At 38.9% G+C, this 23675-nt stretch overlaps 1 protein-coding gene across 3 annotated transcripts in view; it reads right to left on the bottom strand.

Moving 5' to 3' along the window:
* LRP12 (LDL receptor related protein 12) overlaps positions 1-23369 on the bottom strand; it is an 84011-nt gene extending 60642 nt beyond the window's left edge. The window contains exon 1 of one of the 3 annotated variants that reach the window (XM_024129834.3): positions 22994-23369. In XM_024129834.3, coding sequence (XP_023985602.1) covers positions 22994-23072 — 79 coding nt within the window. In that variant the 5' untranslated portion in view covers positions 23073-23369. The remainder of the gene's footprint in view (positions 1-22993) is intronic. The other 2 variants (XM_024129836.3, XM_024129835.3) reach the window with 2 other exon arrangements.
* Positions 23370-23675: the final 306 nt, after the last annotated feature.

The following is a 23675-nucleotide window of genomic DNA, read 5'->3' as shown; positions in this document are numbered from 1 at the left end:
ATTATTCAATGTAAGTATACCTATCCTTGCTATATAGGTATGTTTCCTCAAGTGAAGAAAGAGAAAAATATTTATTTACCTAGCGTGTATTTTGTTGCTATACTATGAACTTACAAAAATTTTAATTTACTTCATCATCAGAACAAATATTTGAGGTAGGTATTGTCTCCAGTTTACAGATGAAAAAACTAAACTTTAGAAATAGTAAACCACTTGCCCAAGGTGAAACATCCAAGAAACAGTATCCAAACTTAGGTCTGTATCATTACACAGATCATGCATTTAATTCCTTCACTGTACTTTCCGAAATATAAATGGGTCATATTTTGAATAATGATTTTATCATTTGCAAAACACCTTCCTAATACATATCTTTTAATTTTAAAACAATTCCAAGAGTAATTGATATTCCCATATTAAGGCCCAGGAAGTTGAGACTCAGCAGTTAAATCGATAGGACTAAATCTCAGTTATTGAGAGTACAGTCAAGTATGGAATACCAGATCTTCTGCTACCAAGGCCAAAAAGTGCAGATCTAACCTTAATAGATGCTCCCCTGTTAATGATGTCTAGATACAGTGGAATAGAAGAAAACCAAGAGTTGTACTTAGATTGACAAGGATTCCAAGAGATGAGAGAAGTTTAAAAAGATAGGTCAGTAGCTGTTAAAAGCAACCCAGAAGACCATACTAAAATCTATTATAGATAGTATACGACAGCATGATGACATGGTGGAAAGTATATGAGCCCTGACATCAAAGTCTTGAGTTTGACTCCTGCTTTTGGTACTTACTTACTTTCTTTCTTTTTTTCTTTTTGTGAAGCATGTTAAAGTATATGCCACATATCATTTCACCTCTATGAACTTCAATATGCATCTCTAAAAATATAAACATTCTCTTACCAACTACAATGCTCCTATTTTAACAAAATTAATAGTAATTCTTTTTATCATTTAATATAGCCAGGTCATTATCAGGTTTCCCTGGTTGTCCCATAAATGACTTTTTACAATCGGCTTACTTGAAGCAGGATCCAATGTCTCCACATTTCCTTTGGTGAGTGTATTTAAGTCTCTCTTAACCCACAGTGATACTCCCTTATTTTCCATGCCACTGACTTGTTACAGAAACCAGATCAGTTGTCCTGCAAGAGGCCCATATTCTGTGGTGTCACTTCCTTTTGGTGTCACTTAACTTTGTTCATCTAGCTCAAGGGTCAGCAAACTTTTTCTGTAAAAGGCCAGATAATAAATATTTTAGGCTTTGTGGGCCATATGGTCTCTGTCACAACTACTCAGCTCTGTCACTGTAACGTGAAAGGAGCCATAGACAAGACTTAAATGCAGGGGCTTCCCTGGTGGCGCAGTGGTTAAGAATCCACCTGCCAATGCAGGAGACACGGGTTCAAGCCCCGGTCCAGGAAGATCCCACATGCCGCGGAGCAACTAAGCCCGTGTGCCACAACTACTGAGCCTGTGCTCTAGAGCCTGCATGCCACAACTACTGAAGCCCACATGCCTAGAGCTCGTGCTCTGCAACAAGAGAAGCCACCGCAATGAGAAGCCCGGGCACCGCAAAGAAGAGTAGCCCCCGCTCACTGCAACTAGAGAAAGCCCATGCACAGCAACGAAGACCCAACGCAGCCAAAAACAAATAAATTAAATAAATAAAATTTTAAAAAAAGACTTAAGTGCATCAGAGTGGCTGTGTTTCAATAAAACATTATGAAAAAGACAAAACAAAAAACATGCAGTGGGCTGGATTTGGCTCAAAGGCCACAGTTCGCCAGCTCCTGCTGCAGAAGCTTGATTTCATGCAGGTTTAACATTTTTGGCTGGAATTCTTCTTCAGAGCTGGTGCTGTTTGCTTTATATGTATCCCTGCAGGCTCACTATCTGCTTGCCCTACTTTTTATAAGTCTGAGATTAATCAATAGGTCCAGATAGGGCAGTCTGATCCCTCTACTGTAACTTCCCACACAACCATTTGTCTAACAGTTTCACTTATTGATGATCATAGCCTGAATAAATTATCTCATTAGGGGTGGAAAAATAATTTTCTAATCCTGCCATTCTTTATACATTCATTAGCTAAACTTTTGCAAAGAACTTTCCCTCAACAAATGTTATTTACTTACCCTGAAACACTGTTCATACAGAAAAAAGGGAGGATAAATGCTTAATTCTTTCCTTATAATTGTTTATTTTCAGAGTAGGAGCTAATGCCCTATTTGTTACCACTGCTATCTGGTAACTTGTTGAAGTGATGGGTGTGTGTGTGTGTGTATTTTCAGAGTAGGAGTTAATGCCCTATTTGTTACCACTGCTATCTGGTAACTTGTTGAAGTGATGGGTGTGTGTGTGTGTGTGTGTGTGTGTGTGTGTGTGTGTGTGTGTGTGTGTGTGTGTGTGGGTGTGGGTGTGTGTTGTGTGTGTGTGTGTGTGTGTGTGTGTGTGTGTTTCTTATTACAAGTTTGTTATGAACCAAGGAGTTTTCTATATTCAACCAGCTATCTTATTACTCTTTCTGATACTTAAGTTCTCTCATCTTTGGCCAATGGGAGCCTCTTTATATTGGTCCCTGTGTCCTTTTGGCACGAACCACTAACTAGTCTTTGAGAGTTCCTTGCTTTTTGATACAACAGAATGTCCCAGGCTCATCTTTTGGTATTTTCTGCCCCAGACTGAAATCAACCATTCACCCATGACCCTTGGATCCTTTCAGTGAGGAATGGTATTTACGATGACAGAGTTCCAGTTGTGCTCAATGCTATTGTGCTGTTATTACAACACGTCACTGATAAGAGTATAAAAAATATATAATCTTGGGACTTCCCTGGTGGCGCAGTTGTTAAGAATCTGCCTGCCAATGCACGGGACACAGGATCAAGCTCTGGTCCAGGAAGATCCCACATGCCGCAGAGCAACTAAGCCCGTGCTCCACAACTACTGAGCCTGCGCTCTAGAGCCCACGAGCCACAACTACTGAGCCCACATGCCACAACTACTGAAGCCCATGCACCTCAAGCCCATGCTCTGCAAAAAGAGAAGCCACTGCAATGAGAAGCCAGTGCACGGCAACAAAGAGTAGCCCCCGCTCGCCGCAACTAGAGAACGCCCGCGTGAAGTGACGAAGACCCAAAGCAGCCAAAAATAAATAAATAAATAAATTTAAAAAATATATATATATATAGTCTTGAATTCATGGGCAGAAGTAAAGTAGTATACCCTTTCTGGAAAACAAACCCTAACTCTAACTGTGTGACCTTAAGAAATTATTTAATTCCTCTATGGCTGAGTTTTCTGTAAACTGGAACTAAAACAGGGTCCATCTCACAGTTTTAATATAAAGATTAAATGAATTTACATATATAGGGCATTAAAAGCAATGATTAGCATATGGTGAGCACTCGATAACAATCACGTACTATTTTTATTGAGAGCTTTGAAAATACTCCAATCTCTGACCCAGTAACTCCACTTTTATGACTTAACCATAAGGAAAATAATTTAAAAGTTAAGATAAAAATTAACAAAAGCATGTCAATTACGGTATTTATAAATGTGAACAAAACTGTAAACATCTAATGGTCACCATTAGGGAAACAGTTTATGAAGAAAAAGTGATATGGAAAAATGCCCAAGATATATGTCAAGTAATACTAATAAACCCATCAGCCAAAGATACCATTTCTACTAGTCAAGTATGAATGCTTATTTCATTGCGCCCTAACAACATTTTGATTTGTATGCCTTTATTGAACATTTTGAACACTTAACAGAACAGTTTGACTTTTACATATTTACTAAATTAGTATGTGGTATCTATTTGCATTTCTTTGTGAAGTTAATTTTTGTTTCTAATTTTATTAGCTATCCAATTACTATTTCTATAAATTATCTTTTGTCCATCTACTGAGGGAGAAAGAAAATTAACATTTTATATAGAAAGTATTTGCATAAGTTATTTAAAATGCTCACAACAAACCTTGAGGGTACACAGCATAAAATCCAATAATCTAGCATCTTGCCATTTAGAAATCTCAATTAATAGCAAACCAAAATTAATTCAGAAAACACTAATGATCTGGCATCTGTGGCTCATCTATCAGCATCACAAGCAGATGAGTTCTAGTAATGAATTTAAAAAAGCAAATATATCAGGAATTAATCAGTTTGCATATAAGCTGCATTGAGTTTAGGGAAGTCTCAGAGTAAGACTACAAAGCAGCATAGGGTAATGGTTAAGAGCACCAATTCTTTGTGGGTTCAAATACAAGCTCTTCCACTTACTAATTATGTAACCTTGGCTAAAATACTTCTCTGTGTCTCTGATTCCTTATATGTAAAGTGGAAATAATAATAGTATCTAAGCTGACAGGGTTGCTATGAGAAGTAAATGAGTGTGTGTGTGTATATATACAAACACAAACACACAGTGATTAGAACACTGCCTAGTACATAGTAACTGCTGTATGTTTGCTATTGTTACAAAAATGAGTTTATAAATCGATCCCTCTTTGTCTCCTACTACTTTGTATAGCACAGTTTGCTATTCAAATACTGTATTGTTTTGTGACTATTTCAAAATATTCCTACTTTAATTAGCTATGCACAATTTGGGTGATCAAGGTACAATTCTTTTTAAAGTGCCTCTGATGACACGATTCTTTTTAAAGTGCCTCTGATGCCAGACATAATATCCTAAAAACAAACAAACGATAAAGCAATCTCAAGAAAGAACAACAAAGCTGGAGGCATCATGTGCCTTGATTTCAAACTATATTACAAAGCTATAGTAATTAAAACAGTGTGGTATTGGCATAAAAACAGACACATACATTAATGGAGCAAAATAGCCAGAAATAGGGCTTCCCTGGTGGCGCAGTGGTTGGGAGTCCGCCTGCCGATGCAGGGGAAGCGTGTTCATGCCCTGGTCCGGGAGGATCCCACATGCTGAGGAGCGGCTGGGCCCGTGAGCCATGGCCGCTGAGCCTGCGCATCCGGAGCCTGTGCTCCGCAACAGGAGAGGCCACAACAGTGAGAGACCCGCATACCGCAAAAAAAAAAAAAAAAAAAAAATCCAGAAATAAACCCACACATGTACAGTCAATTAATTTACAACAAAGGAGCCAAGAATATATAATGAGAAAAGGATAGTCTCCTCAATAAATGGTGTTTGGAAAACTGAATAGCACAAGCAAAGAAATGAAAATGGAACTCTATCTTTACACCATGCACAAAAATTAACTCAAAATGAATTAAAGACTTGAACATAAGACCTGAAACCATAAAACTCCTAAAAGACAACACAGGCAGTGAGCTCCTTGACACAGGTCTTGGTGACAATTTTTGAATTTGGCACCAAAAGCAAAAGCAGCAAAAGCAACAAAAGCAAAAATAAAGAAGCAGGACTATATCAAACTAAAAAGTTTCTGTACAGCAAAGGAAACCATCAATAGAACGAAAAGGCAGCCTACTGAATGGGAGAAAATATTTGCAAATCATATATTTGATAAGGGGCCAATATCCAAAATATACAAAAAACTCAAACAACTCAATAGCAAAACAAACCAAACACTGAGATTACAAAATGGGTAGAGCATCTGAATAGACATTTTTCCAAAGAAGACATACAGATGGCCAACAGGTACATGACAAGATACTCAACCTCATTAATCATCAGGGAAATGCAAATTAAAAACCACAATGAGCTATCACCTCAAACCTGTCAGAATGGCTCTTATCAAAAAGACTAGAAATAAGTGTTGGTGAGAATGTGGAGAAAGGGAACCCTTGTGTGCCGTTGGTGGGAATGTAAATTGGTGCAGCCACTATGGAAAACAGTATGGAGGTTCCTCAAAAAATTACAATTAGAACTACCATATGATCTATTCAATTCCACTTCTGGGCATTTATCTGAAGAAAATGAAAACACTAACACTAAAAGATATACTCACTCCCATGTTCACTGCAGCATTTACAATATTCAAGATATGGAAACAACTAAATGTATATCAATGAATAAATGGATAAAGAAATTGTGGTATATATATTACATATATATGACAAAATATTATTCAGCCATAAAAAATTAAATCTTGCCTTTTGTGACAACATGGGTGGACCTGGGGGTATTATGCTAAGTGAGAGAGGTCAGAAAGAGAAAGACAAATACCATATGATATCTCTCATATATGGAATCTAAATATATATATGCATGTGTATATATATATTTCCAAGCTCACAGATACAGAAAATAAAGCAATCAATATAGATCATATACACCACAACTATAAAGGTTTCTAACCTCCCACAGCAGTCCTTCTCAAACTTGAATATGAAAGAAATCACCTGGGGATCTTGTTAAAATGGAGAGTCTAATTCAGTATCTGGGGCAGGGTCTGAGAGTCTGCATTTCTAACAAGTTTCTTAGGTAGTACCAATGCAGCTGTTTCAAGAACAGCACTATTAGGGATCATGAATGAGCTTTAAGGAGTTCTGGAATCACACATTATCACATACAACATTTTCTGTGACTGTGTATATGTGGATTAGTTTCTGAGGAAAGGACCTATGTACAGTTCTTACCATATTCTCACGAGTAGGGGAGCAAGTAGGGGAAACGGCAGGTAGAGAGTAAGAGAATTTGTGGGAGAGGTGACAAAGACACAAATCAGTTCCACTGCTAAATGAAAAAAAATTGTCATTATAAAAAGGAAAAATTATTTGTAAAGGCAACTATTTTACATATGTACAACAATTATAACTTATAAGACTAAGCTGAAGAATGAGACAATTCTATATTATAGACAATTATATTGTAGAAAATTACAACTTAGAAGACCAAATTGAAGAATCTTTAAATTCTAGAATAAAAGGACAAGGATATAAAACTAAGAGAGAAAAAAGATATGGCCAAGATATCTACTATTCACTTAACGGGAGTTTTAAAAGTAGAGAACATAGGATAAAAGGCATTTAAAACACATATACAGGACTTCCCTGGTGGTGCAGTGGTTGAGAGTCCGCCTGCCGAGGCAGGGGATGCGGGTTCGTGTCCCGGTCCGGGAAGATCCCACATGCCGTGGAGCGGCTGGGCCCGTGGGCCATGGCCGCTGAGCCTGCGCATCCGGAGCCTGTGCTCCGCAATGGGAGAGGCCACAACAGTGAGAGGCCCGCGTATCGCAAAAAAAAAAAACAAAAAAACAAAAAAACAAAAAAACACATATACATAGGTATACATACATATACACACATACACATGATATATATATATATATACCTATGTGCATATATTCACACACATATATGTACATGCACATGTATTTTAGAAAAATATCTTTAGAACATACAACTAGATATGTTCAGATAAAATGCCCACCAAATACCAAACAGTAACAATGACTGAAGATACATACTAAACACACACTGGTGAAAACGGTAAACTCCAAAGATAAAAAGAAATTTATGATAAGCTTCCAAAGGAAGAAAGGAATTACAATCAAAATGGGAACTTAAAGTTACAAGATGATACAGTAACATACACAGAATTCTGAACAGAAAATATTGGAACCTGGAATTCTATACCCAGCCAAACCATTATTCAAGTGTGATGGCAAAATAAACAATTTCAACTGTGCACACCTAAGAGTATATACAACCAATACGTATTTCTTAAGGGGGGGATAATATACAAGAATGTACTTCAGCAAAATAGAAATATCAATCTAATTAAAGACTTCAAGAAAACTGACATGGGACAAAGAAAATGGTAAGGGAGAGGGAGAATAAAACTTAAGGAATCAAAATAATTGCTGAGAATGAGGATGCAAATTTTAATGTAATTAATTTGGGGAAGTATTTTAACATCTTTTTTGTTTTCTATGTCTGTGTGTATATATGTTCTGTAAATAAGTTCACTTGTATCATTTTTTTAGATTCCACATATAAGTGATATCATATGATATTTGTCTTTCTCTGCCTGACTTGCTTCACTTAGTATGATAATCTCTAGGTCCATCCATGTTGCTGTAAATGGCATTATTTCATTCTTTTTTATGGCTGAGTAATATTCCATTAGAAACACACACACACACACACACACACACACCCCACATCTTCTTTATCCATTCATCTGTTGATGGACATTTAGGCTGTTTCCATGTCATGTCTATTGTAAATAGTGCTGCTATGAATACTGGGGTGCATGTATCTTTTCGAATTCTCCGCAATGGGAGAGGCCACAACAGTGAGAGGCCCGCGTATCGCAAAAAAAAAAAACAAAAAAACAAAAAAACAAAAAAACACATATACATAGGTATACATACATATACACACATACACATGATATATATATATATATACCTATGTGCATATATTCACACACATATATGTACATGCACATGTATTTTAGAAAAATATCTTTAGAACATACAACTAGATATGTTCAGATAAAATGCCCACCAAATACCAAACAGTAACAATGACTGAAGATACATACTAAACACACACTGGTGAAAACGGTAAACTCCAAAGATAAAAAGAAATTTATGATAAGCTTCCAAAGGAAGAAAGGAATTACAATCAAAATGGGAACTTAAAGTTACAAGATGATACAGTAACATACACAGAATTCTGAACAGAAAATATTGGAACCTGGAATTCTATACCCAGCCAAACCATTATTCAAGTGTGATGGCAAAATAAACAATTTCAACTGTGCACACCTAAGAGTATATACAACCAATACGTATTTCTTAAGGGGGGGATAATATACAAGAATGTACTTCAGCAAAATAGAAATATCAATCTAATTAAAGACTTCAAGAAAACTGACATGGGACAAAGAAAATGGTAAGGGAGAGGGAGAATAAAACTTAAGGAATCAAAATAATTGCTGAGAATGAGGATGCAAATTTTAATGTAATTAATTTGGGGAAGTATTTTAACATCTTTTTTGTTTTCTATGTCTGTGTGTATATATGTTCTGTAAATAAGTTCACTTGTATCATTTTTTTAGATTCCACATATAAGTGATATCATATGATATTTGTCTTTCTCTGCCTGACTTGCTTCACTTAGTATGATAATCTCTAGGTCCATCCATGTTGCTGTAAATGGCCTTATTTCATTCCTTTTTATTGCTGAGTAGTATTCCATTGTATATATGTACGACAATTTCTTTATCCATGCATCTGTCAATGAACATTTAGGTTGTTTCCATGTCTTGGCTGTTGTGAATAGTGTAGCATGAGTTTTATAATACATCTTTTTCCCTCTAAAACCTGGAATTCTTAGACCCTTACTAGCATCCTACACACACACACCCCACATCTTCTTTATCCATTCATCTGTTGATGGACATTTAGGCTGTTTCCATGTCATGTCTATTGTAAATAGTGCTGCTATGAATACTGGGGTGCATGTATCTTTTCGAATTAGTTTTTGTATTTTCTGGATATATGCCCAGGAGTAGGATTGCTGGATCATATGGTAACTCTGTTTTTAGTTTTTTAAGGACCTCCAGGCTGTCCTCCAGTGGCTGCACCAATTTACATCCCCACCAACAGTGTAGGAGGGTTCCCATTTCTCCACACCCTCTCCAGCATTTATTATTTGTAGACTTTTTGATGATGGCCATTCTGAGTGGAGTAAGGTGACAGATACCTCATTGTAGTTTTGATTTGCATTTCTCTAATAATTAGCAACAATGAGCATCTTTTCATGTGCCTATTGGCCACCTGTATGTCTTTTTTGGAGAAATGTTTATTTAGGTGCTCTGCCCATATTTTGATTGGGTTGTGGGGTTTTTTTAATACCAAAAATATAATTTATAAAATAAAAAATTGATAAATTGAATTTTATCAATTAAAAAAACTTCTGTTTTGCCAAGGCCACTGTCAAGAGGATAGAAAGACAAGCTATAGAGCTGGGTGTGTGTGTGTGTGTTTGTGTGTGTACTGACATCTATATAGATATAAAAACTCTCAAAATTCAACAGTTAAAAAATAAACAACCAAGCCAAAAATGGGCAATGGACTTAAATACTTCATCCAAGGGGATACAAAGATGGCAAAAAAAAGTATATGAAAAGATGTTAAACATCATTAGTCATTTTAAAAAATGCAAATTCACATCAGATGAGATACTGCTATTTACCTAACAGAATGACAAAAACAGGAAATATTGACAACATTAAGCGCTAGCAAGGATGCAGAGCCACTGGAACTTGCACACGTTGCCAGTGAGAATGCAAACTGGTACAGCCACTGTGGAAAATGGTTTGGCAGTTTCTTATAAAGTTAAGCATATATGTATAACTTAGGACCCAGCAATCCTACTCCTAATTATCTATCCTAGAGAAATAAAGCATATCTACACAAAAACCTGTATAGGAATGTTCATAGATAATTAATTAAATAGCCAAAAGGTGGAAACAACTCAAATGTCCTTCACCAGGTGACGTGACCAACTGTGGTGCATCCATACAAAATGGCATATTGATCAGCAACAATAAACTGCTGTCCTGTGCAACGGTGTGGATGATCGCAAAGACTATGCTGAGTAAGGGAAGTCAGTCTCAAAAGGTTACACACTGTACACTTCTATTTATTTGAAAAAGACAAAACTATAGTAATGAAAAATAGATGGGTGGTTATCTGAGATTATGGGTGGGGAGAGGATGTGACTATAAAAGATAGCAGGAGGGAGTTTTTTCGGGTGATGTATCCTGATTTGCATGGTAGCTACACAAATCTGTAATGTGTTAACATTCACAGACCTGAACACCAAAAGGAAAAAGAATTAATTCTACTGTATATCTTTAAAAATAAAAATGAAAAAATTTACAAACTACACAATCATCTTAAAAGCTAGAAAAACAACAAAATAAACCAAAAAAAAAAGTGCAAAGAAGAAATTAATAAAATAGAAAACAAGAAAATCAGTAGACCATAAAACCAAGAGCTGATTCTTTAAGAAAACCTAAAATAGAGAAAACTGTGATAAGTGTGTTCAAGAAAAGAATGACAGACAGGTATTAGGAATGACAAACGTGATATTATCACACATAGAAAATATTTTTGAGAGCACATTACTTATAACTTTAAAGCAAATGTGGAAATAGAAATGAAATTACAATATTCTAGGAAAATATGACTTAGTATTTTTTTAACAAAATTGGCTCAAAGAGGTAGAAATTGAAAAGATAAAGTTATTCCCCAAAAGTACCATGCCCTTATAGTTGCAGGGAAGAGCTCTAAAAAACCTATAAAAAACCGTAACTTCTATTATTTTAAATTTTGTTGTGGCGAGCCCCCTACTTAGGTCAGGGAACAAAAGAATAAATTAAAAACAAATACACAAAATAAATAAAAAGCGGGGATAAATCATGTATCCTAATTCGAATTCTCTGTAACACCCACATACTTCAATCAAATCAAGCACTCAGTTCCTTACTGTAATGCAGTGGAAGAAGTAATGTGGAGCTGAATCCTATTCATACTGAATTTATGCTATTTTATCTGTGCTCACTCGTATTTTTCACATGGCCCCTAAATACAACCATTTTATCTGGTGCTCAAAAAAACTTCTGTACCAACGCTAGAGAGAAAACTGGATGTTTTGTACTTAATGAAAGTATGCTGCTCAGCACTGAATATTGTAAAACATGTATACTGTACTTGAAGATGATTTCAGAGAATTTTAAAAGAACTATACTTTAGCCTTACTCACTGACATCAGAACCTAAACTGTGTGTAGTTATTCCACTCCAGCTGCACAAATAGTAGGCTCCCCCTCCATCTCCTACCCTCTTACCCGCGTGAATAGTCTTACGTACAAGTAATCATGTCAGTGAAAACACAAGGTCATACCTTACAAAGTACTGAGGCCGTATCTTGGTTAACGCTATGGCTGCTACCTTTTGAGCAAATAAGTGTGGTTCTAAAGTATAATCATCCCCAACAGACTAGAAGTGCCCATCTGGCAGAACACAGCGGTCCTTCCCCTGGACTTGAGCTCAGTCTTCATTTAGCATCTCCATTTTACTCCACAGATGCCTCCTTCAGACATGAATTCTACTTCTCATGCAACCAGTCCATTTCCACTAAGGTATCTTATTTGCTTCTTTGGTCATAAGGCCCATTCATAAGAAGGGATTACTTCTGACAGGCTCATCTGTATTACCTTGCTTAGTGAAACAAAGTTTATCCTCACTAGGAATGAAAACATTTCTCCTGTCAGCAGGACAAGGCTGTTCATTTTTGCTTTCTTATTGTAACTGTAGCTATACAGGTCTCCTTCCCTAACCTGAAAAGGCAAAATAATCACAACTGGAACAATAAATTTTTTTATACTGTTCTTGGCCACTGAAATCAATTTTAAAAGGTGTATGTATTATAAGTGTATCTAAAAGAACAGATCAACAGATATGAAAATTGGGAAGAGGAGAGAGGAAGTCAGGTCACAGGAGAGAGAAAGAAAAGGGGTGGAGGGAGTTAGAAAGCTGGCAGTAACTACAGACTGATTTCAGAGATACAAACACAAAGCCTTAAGAAAATTAGTCAATGTATTCCAGCAGATTAAAATATATAATTACCAACTTGTTGTGGTCTATCCCATAAATGCAATAGTTCAACATAAGGAATCACGTGAATGTAATTTACTCCATTTGTGGATAAATGAATTCATTTATTCAACAAATACTGTCTGGCAATGATGCTAGGTATGATTCACTCACATAATTCTGGCCCTCATAAATAACTTATGATCATCTTGGAAATGAAAACACTTATGTGTCAAAATTAAATATCTATTCTCAAAAACTTATTTTATATAGGAACTCAAGTAATAGCTCCAATCTGATTAAGAATATCAGAAACCTATAGCAAACATCACATTTAAAATTTTGAAAAAAAGGGGATGGGAACCATTAAAACTAAAGACTTAACAGATATCGACTGCAGAGTATGGACCTTATCTGGATCCCAATCCAAAGAGTTTCTAAAACTTCATGTTTATATGACAACCAGGGCAATGTGTATATGGCTAGATATGTAATGATAATTAGGAACTGTTAACTTTTTAAGTGTGATAGTGGTATTGGACTTAAGGGTTTTTGTTTCTGTTTTCTGAAGCCTTCACATCTTAGAGATACATACTGAAATATTATTAGATTAGGTACTTGGGATTTGTTTCAAAATCATTTGCGTTTAGGGAGTGGGTGGAGGAGTGGATAAAACAAGGCTGGCCATATAATGATCACTTGTTGAAGCTGGATGTTGGATATATCAGGTTAATTATACTAGCGTCTCTACTTTTGAATATGCTTGAAATTTCCAAAGTACAAAGTTTTAAAATTGTTTTTAATTATCAAACACAATGGCAAAAAATCAAGCAAAAAAAGAACAAAAACTAAATGACAACACTAGAGAGAATCTACATTATCAGAAAACCTTCTATGGATACTATTATTCAACATTATTCTATTCTTTTTTTTTCAAAAGTTATTACTTAATAATTTTTATTTGAAATATACATACAAAAATGCACTAATTGCAAGTTTATAGTTCCATGAGTTATCACCCCCAAAACCCATATCTGTGTAAACCACAGCTTAGGTCAAGATATAGATTTGACCAGCAGCCCAGAAGCTTCCATGGTACCCATCTCAATCACTACCCACCCCCGCCCAACCCCAAGAGGCAAATGCTCTCCTATATTAGTCTAACTTCTAACACTGTACTCATACGGTAGCTATAATTGTGTGCCTAACATTTTTCGATCCACATGTGAAATTTACCCACCCTACCTGGAGCGGTACTTTGGGGTTTTTTCCTTATTTTTTAAAAATTTGTTCTTTTCCATTACCTTGTAATGAGAGCGCCTTGTTCTCAAAACGTGGTCAGTGGACTCTTGGGAATTCCCAACACCCTTTCAGAGTTTAATAGAATACAGAAAGCTCACTGATTTGATTTCAGATTCCACATTGCAACTAAACTTTAAAAAACTACCTGTCAAGTTCTGGTGTAGCATCAAAGAATATTCACATTTATCCGAAAAGGCTACTAAAATTCTTCTCCCTTTACAATTATCTATGTGAAGCCAGATTTCCTTCCTATACTTCAAGCAAAACATGTCACAACGGACTGACTGCAGAAGCAGACGTGAGAAATCAGCTGTCTTCTATTAAGCCAGACATTACAGTGATTTGCAAAAATGTATAGCAACGCCATCCTTCTTACTAAACTTTTTTTTCTGGAAATTTTAGTGGTCATTTTACATATTTTTAAAATGTATGCTACTTAAGGTCACACGTAATGGGATTGGTTTCTTGTCATTTTAAATGGGTTAATAAATATTTTAACAATCTCAACTTTAATTTACCATATTTAAAAACATATATATCTGTCATACAAAAAACATTCTTTGGATCCCTCAATAACTGTGGAGCCCTGCATCCCAAAAGTTTGAGAACTGCTGCTGTACAGTTTTCCCTTACGTGAATATACCATATACCATAATTTATTCATCTATTCTATTGCTGATGGACATGTGGGCTCTTTCTAATCTGGAATTAAAACAAGCAAGGATGCTATGAATATCCTTGTACGTGTCTTCTGACGCATGTGACGTCCCCACTTCTGTTGAGTTTATACCAGGAGCAGAACTGCTGGATCACAGGGCATGTTTACACTCAGCCTTAATAGATACTGTTTTCAAAGTGGCTATTAAGCATTTGAAATGTGGTTAGTCTAATTGAGATGAGCTGTAAGAATAAAATTTACACTGGAGCGCTTCCCTGGTGGCGCAGTGGTTAGGAATCCACCTGCCAATGCAGGGGACACGGGTTCGAGCCCTGGTCCGGGAAGATCCCACATGCCACAGAGCAACTAAGCCCGTGCGCCACAACTACTGAGCCTGCGCTCCAGAGCCCGTGAGCCACAACTCCTGAAGCCTGGGTGCCTAGAGCTCGTGCTCTGCAACAAGAGAAGCCACCGCAATGAGAAGCCCACGCACCGCAACGAAGAGTAGCCCCCGCTCACCGCAACTAGAGAAAGCCCGTGCACAGCAACAAAGACCCAACGCAGCCAAAAAAAAAAAAAAATTTACATTGGATTTTGAAGACTTAGTATGAAAAACATAATGCAGAATATTTCATTAATAATTTTGTATTGGTTACATGTCAAAATGATAATATTTTAGATATATCAGGTTAAATACATTACTAACATTAATCTCACCTGCTTTTTAAAAAATTTTTAATGCGGCTACTACGAAATTTAAAACTATGTATATGACTTACATTTGAGGCTCACAATATGTATCTGTTAGGCAGCGATGCTCCAGGGGGAAATACAGAGAGGTAAAACAGGAAAATACCAAATGTGCATACTAAGAACAGTCTGAGATGCTTAGGAGACAGGCACCTAGTTTTGAGGAACCAGAAAAGACTTCCCAAAGGAGGTAATATGTAAAGGAAAGCTGAAGGATGGCAGGAGTTAGTCTAGTGAAGAAAGTGGTGGAGGAAGGTAAAACCAGGCAGGGAGAACAGTGTGTGCAAAGGCCAGGAGGCAAGAGAACCGTGTTCAGTATGGCCCAAACACGGTGGAGGGGAAGCGCATGGTGGAGGGAGTGACAAGAGACAAGAAAGGGAAAAACTAGCTACACCGTGAAGGGCCTAGTGATGCTTCTGTTTTAAGAATAGGGAACTGTTGGTTTTAAGCAAGAAAGTTACATAATCACATCCTCGCTTTAGAAGAGTCACTCTGCTGCTCCTCTGTGTGATGTGAGTGAAACAGGACTAGAGTCAAGACTAGTTGGGGCTGTTACAATAACATAGATTAAAAACTAACGAGCCTTGGGCTTCCCTGGTGGCGCAGTGGTTGCGCGTCCGCCTGCCGATGCAGGGGAACCGGGTTCGCGCCCCGGTCTGGGAGGATCCCACGTGCCGCGGAGCGGCTGGGCCCGTGAGCCGTGGCCGCTGGGCCTGCGCGTCCGGAGCCTGTGCTCTGCAACGGGAGAGGCCACAGCAGAGGAAGGCCCGCATACCACAAAAAAAAAAAACAAAAACTAACGAGCCTTTACATGAACAGAACAGCAGCAGAGAGGCGCAAACCTTAGGCAAAAATCACTACTCTCAAAGCTTTAGTTTCTTCTAATAATACCTACCTCAGAGTTATTTTGAGGATTTAAGAAAAGCTTCTTTTTGTAAAGGAGTTCTGTATTCTAACTCTTGGTAAAAGGTTTTAGTATCACTAGAACAGGCAATAATAATTCCAAGAAACTGCATTCTATTTCAGAATTTGCCAGATAAAAGATTCATGTCTTCTCCAACTTATTAAAACCTGTAAGATACTTTAACAATCAATGAAATTAAGTTAGGTAATTACATTTGAACGGTAAATTCCAACTACAACACATCCCACTGTGCTCCATTTAACCTCGATATGAAAAGATTAACACCATATCCCATCTCTAAAAACTGAAATTCAAGTGAATTAAAGGTAAGTATGAAGTTACTCTCATTCAATGGTAAAAACATGAATGTAAAACGATTTCACTTTTTCACCAAACTGATACTAGCAGGGCAGGGCAGTGAGTTATAAAGTATTCGAGAGAACTATTAACTGTTCAGTTGGCTTCATTTATTTTGAAGTTTTGGGACCTTCTAAAGTTATATATTCTGTAAATAAACTATTCAATCCAGGGAAGAAAGGTAAAAGGTCACTTTATTTTTCCAAAAATGTTTGAAGTTCTCTAATCCGCCAATGCATTCTTGACTCTTCTAAGATATAGAGCAATCTTTAATTGATCACTTAGTAGAAAGCATTAACTTGGGCAAAAAGTCCTTGAAATCTAACTTTTATTCCACCCTTTCCTTTTTGCCTTAAATACTCTTAAAACACTGTAGAAAGTTTTGTTCTGTACTTATTTCATCCAGAAAAATGAACAGTCCTTAGAACTGAGTTCTCCACAGAACCCTTCTTAAGCCTCCCGCCTTGTAACTTAAATCCCCACTCCTTAGTGTCATATGCTATACAACTATTCACACACAATATCCCTTCTTGAACTGGGTGTTCTTAACCTTCTCTTTTCTAGATTAAAATAAACAGAAACTTAACTTCCTAAGGGTCTAAACTGATTTACTGAATTATGAAAACAGAAATCACCCAACCTCTCGGCCCTTTTCCTCACTCTTACCTGATGATCTCATGTCCTATCACTCTGAGAATTCTCCATCATCCTACTACAAAACCTACAGACCTAAGTACACTGGAACTAGTATTTTCCTCCTTAACCTCTCGTGATGGGAGAGGAGGCACCCCTTTCTTCCCAATCAAAGGGGCAATCCATACTCTTCTTTCCACCTCCACTGCTGCCACCTCAGTGTCTCTCACCTGCATTACAGCCGAAACCTATCAGCCCACCTCTGCGCTTGCCTACTTCTCAACAATCCACACAGAGGCAAAAGTGACTGTTTCAAAACAAAGATCACATCACGTCATTTAAACTGTGTCAACAGTTACACTTAAACCCAAACTCTTTACCATCGTTTCCAAAGCCCTGAGTTCCTGCCTAAGATTCTAGCCTCACCCTGTCACTCTTAGAACCACTGTGCTCCAGCTACTGATTTTATTTGTTTACCGGGAACACACCAGCTCTTCCACATCAGCTTTTTCCTAATTCTGGGTCTTTCACATGTTGCTCCCATGTGCAAGGCTCTCTTATCCCAATCGTAACATGGTTAGTTGTCCTTCAGGTCTTTCATTCTCCTCTACAAGGAAGGCTTCCTCTAACTACTCTGTGCCTGGTATTCACTATCGCTGTCTCCTGTTTGTTTTTTGTTAAAGCACTTACTACAAGTTATTCACTAGACTGGAAGCTCCACGAGGGCAGAAACCACGTCCACCAGGCTGTCGTGCCTTACGTAGTGCCAGAAGTAAGCAAGCGCTCAACAAGTATTTGCTCAATGAATGAAAGAGTGAAGAGACAGACAGGATTAGGTTGCGGTCCTGGCTGTACTATCTCCTAGTGCTTTGATGTGAGATAAGTGACAACTTCTCTGAGCTTCAATGTTTCTCTTCCATAAAAAAAGGAATAAATACCTTGTAGGATTTCTAAATAAGACCTAATGAATATTAACAGGCAATGAATGAAGACCAACCACAGTATCTGAACTTAATTGAGTAAATGTTAGTTTCCTTCCCTTCCTTCTACAGTTTAGAGAGTGAGAATTCCCTAAGCTAATTTCATATTGAAACTAGAGATAGACAGACAGACAGACAGATAGACAGATCTATCTACCTCTATACACATCTATGTTGCATCTACTTAAAAGGACTAATGACATGCAACTGAACAAATTGGTAACTTGTATTTGTAGGATCTAATCCAATCCGACACCTTAGAAAATGGGGAATAAGTAGTATACATCTTACTCACCCCTCCCACAAAGGACAGGGTGGAGTAAGGAGAAAATGAAGAGAAACCAAGAAACAGGAGGGAAAGATAACCTGAGAAATTACAAATCATTAATTCAACCTCAATTCCTAAGTTTAGAACAACCTTCATTTACCTATAAAGACTTGTAGCAGGAACAGAATTAGTACTCATTCCGAAATTCTGAAATAAAACATTTTCTATTTGCTTAAATCTACATACATCTCACCTATATTAAAGGTATTTACCTCCTTTTTACCTTTCATTCTTTAAATTGTAATTTCATTGATAAGATGTAAGAAAAAGACAACAAAAACCCCCCGCAAATACAAAAATGCCTCACATCAGAAAAACAAAAAGTTCTCATTGTTGCCTTAATTTCTTGATAAGCTTTAAATTTTCTAACCACAAAAATTGTCTTTTTTTTCCCAAACATTTTTTTAAACTGCTGCTCACTTTTCAGCCTGACATCATTTTTATGTTTTCTTCAGAGATTTTACTTTCTAGGAACCTTCTAAATCATTTACCATACATCATTCAGATCTCCTCCATACTCTCCCTGGAACACAGGTACCACTCTGAAAGTGGTCATTTAATACTTTCTGCCTGGTAACCACCTAGAATTTTGTGGAATGTGCTGCATACCTTTAGATTCTCCCTAGGATATGGATATAATTTAGATTCTAAACCCAAGGAAGGGTTTATATTAGGCAATTAATTCAGTTTTATTCAACATATTTTATGTAATCAAGGTTGACTTTTTTAGAAGTAATTGGAATCTGGTTTAGATTTTTTTTTCTCATGTTCTAGTTATTTCTACAACCTTTCTAAAATTGGAACTTCTAGCCTAACTTTAAACTGGAAATTTATAAAATCCTGCTGAAAGTTCCATAAAATTCACAGAGACTCACTCATTAGACATAAGATGCAAGAGTAAAAAGAATGTGCTATGCTCCCACAACATCTAGAACAGCAGTGTGTACAGAAAGAACTTTTGACTATAATAAGCTGAAAAGCAGTTTAAAGATACATTTTGTCATAAGTCTGTCAGTACATGTCAGGGAGAGTTCTTACTGCTCCCAAAAGCTCTAGCAGCAAGTAACCGAAGACTTTACCACCTACAACTCTTCAAGGCTACTGTAAAATGATATACAAACACAAGAAACATTTAAAATTACATTTTAAGGCTTCATCTAGGGCAGCGCTTTTACAAACTAATAATTGTATTCTATAAGTGGGTCCAAAATTACTTTAATGAGTCCAAACCAGTACACGAAAAAAGAAAGCAGGAGAGAAGGGAGGTGACATAGACTAGAAAACATCAGAGTACATCACAGGTAGTACCAGCAAGTATTATTTCATGAACTTTGTTTTGTTCTGTATACTGGGAGTAATATAAAATGTATTTTAGGTATTTTAATCTTCTAAAAAAGATTAGAAAACACTGATTTGGGAGACAAACAGAGTGGAAAAGGATAAAGCAATGGAACTGCCATAATTATCAAATTATGGCTTGGGAGGTGAGCAAGACTAACAGCTTCTACTGATTAGGAGACAGCTTGGAAAACCTCCACACATTTTAACAGCCAGATATCCCCACGTGAGATATGAAGAAGCACCTTCTCCTCTTACAGCAGGCCTAACACATGCCCAGCAAGGTCACAGCTGCCCCCACTAACTGTTCTTATCCCTTCAAACTTCCAACGGCAGAGGTCAACCTTTACCTGCTCCTAACTCTCAGGAACATTTGGTGCAGTTAAGCTACAGCAGCTCCTGAAAGATAATTGTTGGTCTTTGAACAACTACTCCTAGAAAACATTAACTGTATTTCATATCATAATTCAGAGTTTCAAATGAGGCTTTGGCATTCAGAAAAGTAACTTGGAAGTAAAACAGTCATACTATTCCACTAAAACAGTCACATTTATTAGTCACATAGTCCACTAAAATGGTCATGTGAAGAAACTAAGCACCAAAATAAAAAGATTACTTTTAAGGTATATGAAATGTTTCAAAGATTCGAGGCACAACTTGGAGCCATTTAATATTACAGTTTAATAGGTAAGAAAGAGTCATTCTGTGAAGAGTTAGTACTGGAACTACCCAAATATCAGCCAATCAACTTGCATTTTTTTCACTGGGTCTAAGTTAAGGGTTACTCTGAATATTCAGTTGCATTAACAGAGGTTTCTCATTATTTTTGAAGCCACTTTGAAAAAAACACACATTTTGCTGTATAAGGGACAGTTTCATAACTTACAGTGTATATTTGTTCTAAAGGCTCAGAACAGGTGATGGGTACTTCTCAGGACGCATCCACTCCTCATCACAACTACTGCATATTCAAGTAAAACAACCCCACTATTGTTATGAAAGCACACACACACACACACACCCCGCCACACACATACTATTATTATAGCTGCTTCTTCTCTAATATAAATCCACACAGGACAGAAGAGGACAAAAAGTGCAGCAATAAAGAGAATTTCCCCAAATGCAGAGTGAAGGGTTCCTTTAATCTCTGCTCACAGTTCAGTGTCCCGCCTGGCTCACTACCTCCTTTTTCTTTATACTTTGAAACTTGCTGTGTGGCTTGAGATATCAACCCTTAGCATAATCACTTGCTAGTTTTATAATGTGACCCCACACTGTTGGAAAAAGGAGCTTCAGTCTTTGCCTACTAACAATTCCTCACTAAACACAAATTCCCAAAACATAAATAAATATCTGATAAGCACCTACCAGAAAGTCATTTTGTGTACAAGTACAAAAGGATGCACCAAGACAAATTCGGGGGTTCACAGCCTCTTATCCCTAGAGGCAAAAAGAATTTTAGTTCAAACACTAATGACATAGCTCTTAATGAAAGCAGAGCTAAAAGAACCTGTTTATTTATCCAATCTGATCAGACCTCACTAGGACTCAATTCTGATTATAGCAGAGGACAAAGCTGGACACTCTTAATCACCCTAGATTAAACATGCCTCTAGCTTTCTGCTCTCTCCTGGGCCATTACACCAAACCTAGAGCAGAACTACACCCACCTTCAGGCTAGAAGAAACACATAATAGCTTATTGATCTCTGGTGCAGACCCAAACCCACAAGTCACCAAGCAAGTAGGGATCACAGCCACTTGATGCAACTAACAGAAGTCATGCACTGGGTTTTCTGTTCAAATAAGCACACCATTGGCAATTACCACATCAAATGTGGACCAACTCCTCCCAAACAAAAATAAAAGTATATTAATCAGGTCAGGGAGCAATACATTCTGAACCACACAGAAAAACTGTTTCTTGGTTGGCAGTAAATGTCAATTTCAGTTCATTAAATTCTACATTTCGTGTAATTTCTCAGGTTTTAAAAGTTACCGTGACATTCAATGCCATAGATAAATGCTTCCAAAAGAGGTAATACTTGCTCGTAAATTACATGTTGACTGAACTCCATCCCCACCACCATTAGTGAAATTAAGTGTTTGTGGCAAATGACTTAGACTTTTCAGAAGTAAAATTTACCAAAGAATGATAACTTCTAATTATTTTCTTCTGAAGAAATCAAAGCACCACTCCCAAAAGTAAAGGTTAACTGTGTTCTCTGAAACAACTATACAATGTTTTTAACTGATGACCAAAAACAGTCAAGTCACAAGTGGAACTCAAGTCTCTCAAGCAATGAATGTTCTTTCCAATTAATTCCATTTAGCTCTTGTTCTGACCCCTGTGTACTACGTAAAGATTGGTCCTTTCTCATAGCCTCAGCCTTCTCTTAACCTCAAAGGAATATATGTAATACAATCCACAGACCAGAATAAAGCTACAGTGACAACATTAGCGGACAATGATGGATGAAATGCCAAACGAACGGGGAGTCAGGGCAGACATGTACGCCCTAAGAGGGAGAGACCGAGGTGGGGCTGGAAACTATTTTCTGGCCTTCTCCCGCGTGCTGCTCCAGAGCAAGGGGCAGGATTCTGCATGCCCGGGATCAGCAGGGCCCCCGAAGTGCAGGGATGGGAAGAAAATAGTGGGCTGCTTTGCCAGGGAGTGGGGAAGGTGAGGGATCGGTGCAGTGTGAATTCCACTGGGGAGTGAACTTCCTGGCCCCGGGAGGGTCGGGGGTGGCAGGACGGTCCCGGCCAGCGGCGGGGGGCGACCTCCCTTTCTTTCTCCCACAGTCCTACATCTTTGTGTGGGCGGGTTATTCAAGGGGCTACGAGCCTTCGAGGAACCAGCCGGCCACCGTGGCCCTCCAGCGCAGGTCGGGAAGTCCGTCCGCCACCCTCTAGCTCCCCGGGGACTCCCCGGGTCCGGGACGCCCAAACACCCTCCAACACCCCGAGGGTCTGGAGACAGACGAATCGACCAAAGCATCTTCGTGTGTGGACACCCCCTCCGCTACATCCATCCCTCGCCGTGTCTTTGTCCCGCCAGCGGCCGGGGTCTCTGCCGGTTCCTCGGGGAGCCCCCTGTCCTGGAGGCCTCCGGGCCCGGGGTCGCCCCAGCTTTGTTCAGTCAGCGGGGCGCAGGGACCAGGACACTTACCGTACACCCCGGCGAAGAAAAGCAAGACCAGCGCAGACCTCCACCGCGGAGACTCTTTTGTGCTCCAGCGACGGGCCATAACCACGGCAGATGGAGCGAGCGAGAAGGAGATGGAGGAGGCGGAGGAGGAGGAGGAGGAGGAGCTGGGGCCAGACGCCGCCGCCACCGAGCCCCCGGCTGCTCCCTGCGCTCTCCGCGGCGGCGGGAGGGGGAGGGGCCGCCGTCGCCGCCGCCTCCGCCACCGCCCGCGCGCGCTCCCTCCCTCTTTCTGCCTCCCTCCGGACCCCACTCAGCAGCTCGCCGGCTCCCACCCGGGGCGGCGCGAGAGTCCTCCACGGGACGGCTCTCCCGGGAGCCGAGCTAGCCAGCGCTGGTACGAAGTGAGGGGGCGGCGGACGCGCGGCTCCAGCCACGCGCCGCATAGGCTAGTCGGCGCCGCCACCCGCCAGACAGCGCTAGCCGGCACCCGCGCCCATCCGTGCGATCGGCAATCCCCTGGCCCGCCTGCCTTGGTTCCCACCCCGCGCTCCGCTGGACCTTCTAAGTCTCAGGGCCACTTTCCCCGTGACAGGAGCCGGAGGAGCAAGGCAGTGCCAATAGATGAGCGAGCGAGAGAACGCGGGTCGATGGGTTCCCCCGGGCTGGGGAGTGGGGGCCGGCTTCGGCGCTTCGCTGCAGTCCG

The sequence above is a fragment of the Physeter macrocephalus genome, chromosome 15, assembly GCF_002837175.3.
Source record: "Physeter macrocephalus isolate SW-GA chromosome 15, ASM283717v5, whole genome shotgun sequence".
Taxonomy (NCBI): Eukaryota; Metazoa; Chordata; class Mammalia; order Artiodactyla; family Physeteridae; genus Physeter; species Physeter macrocephalus.
Note: the sequence above shows the minus strand (reverse complement) of the source record. Positions and strands in the feature narration are given on the sequence as shown.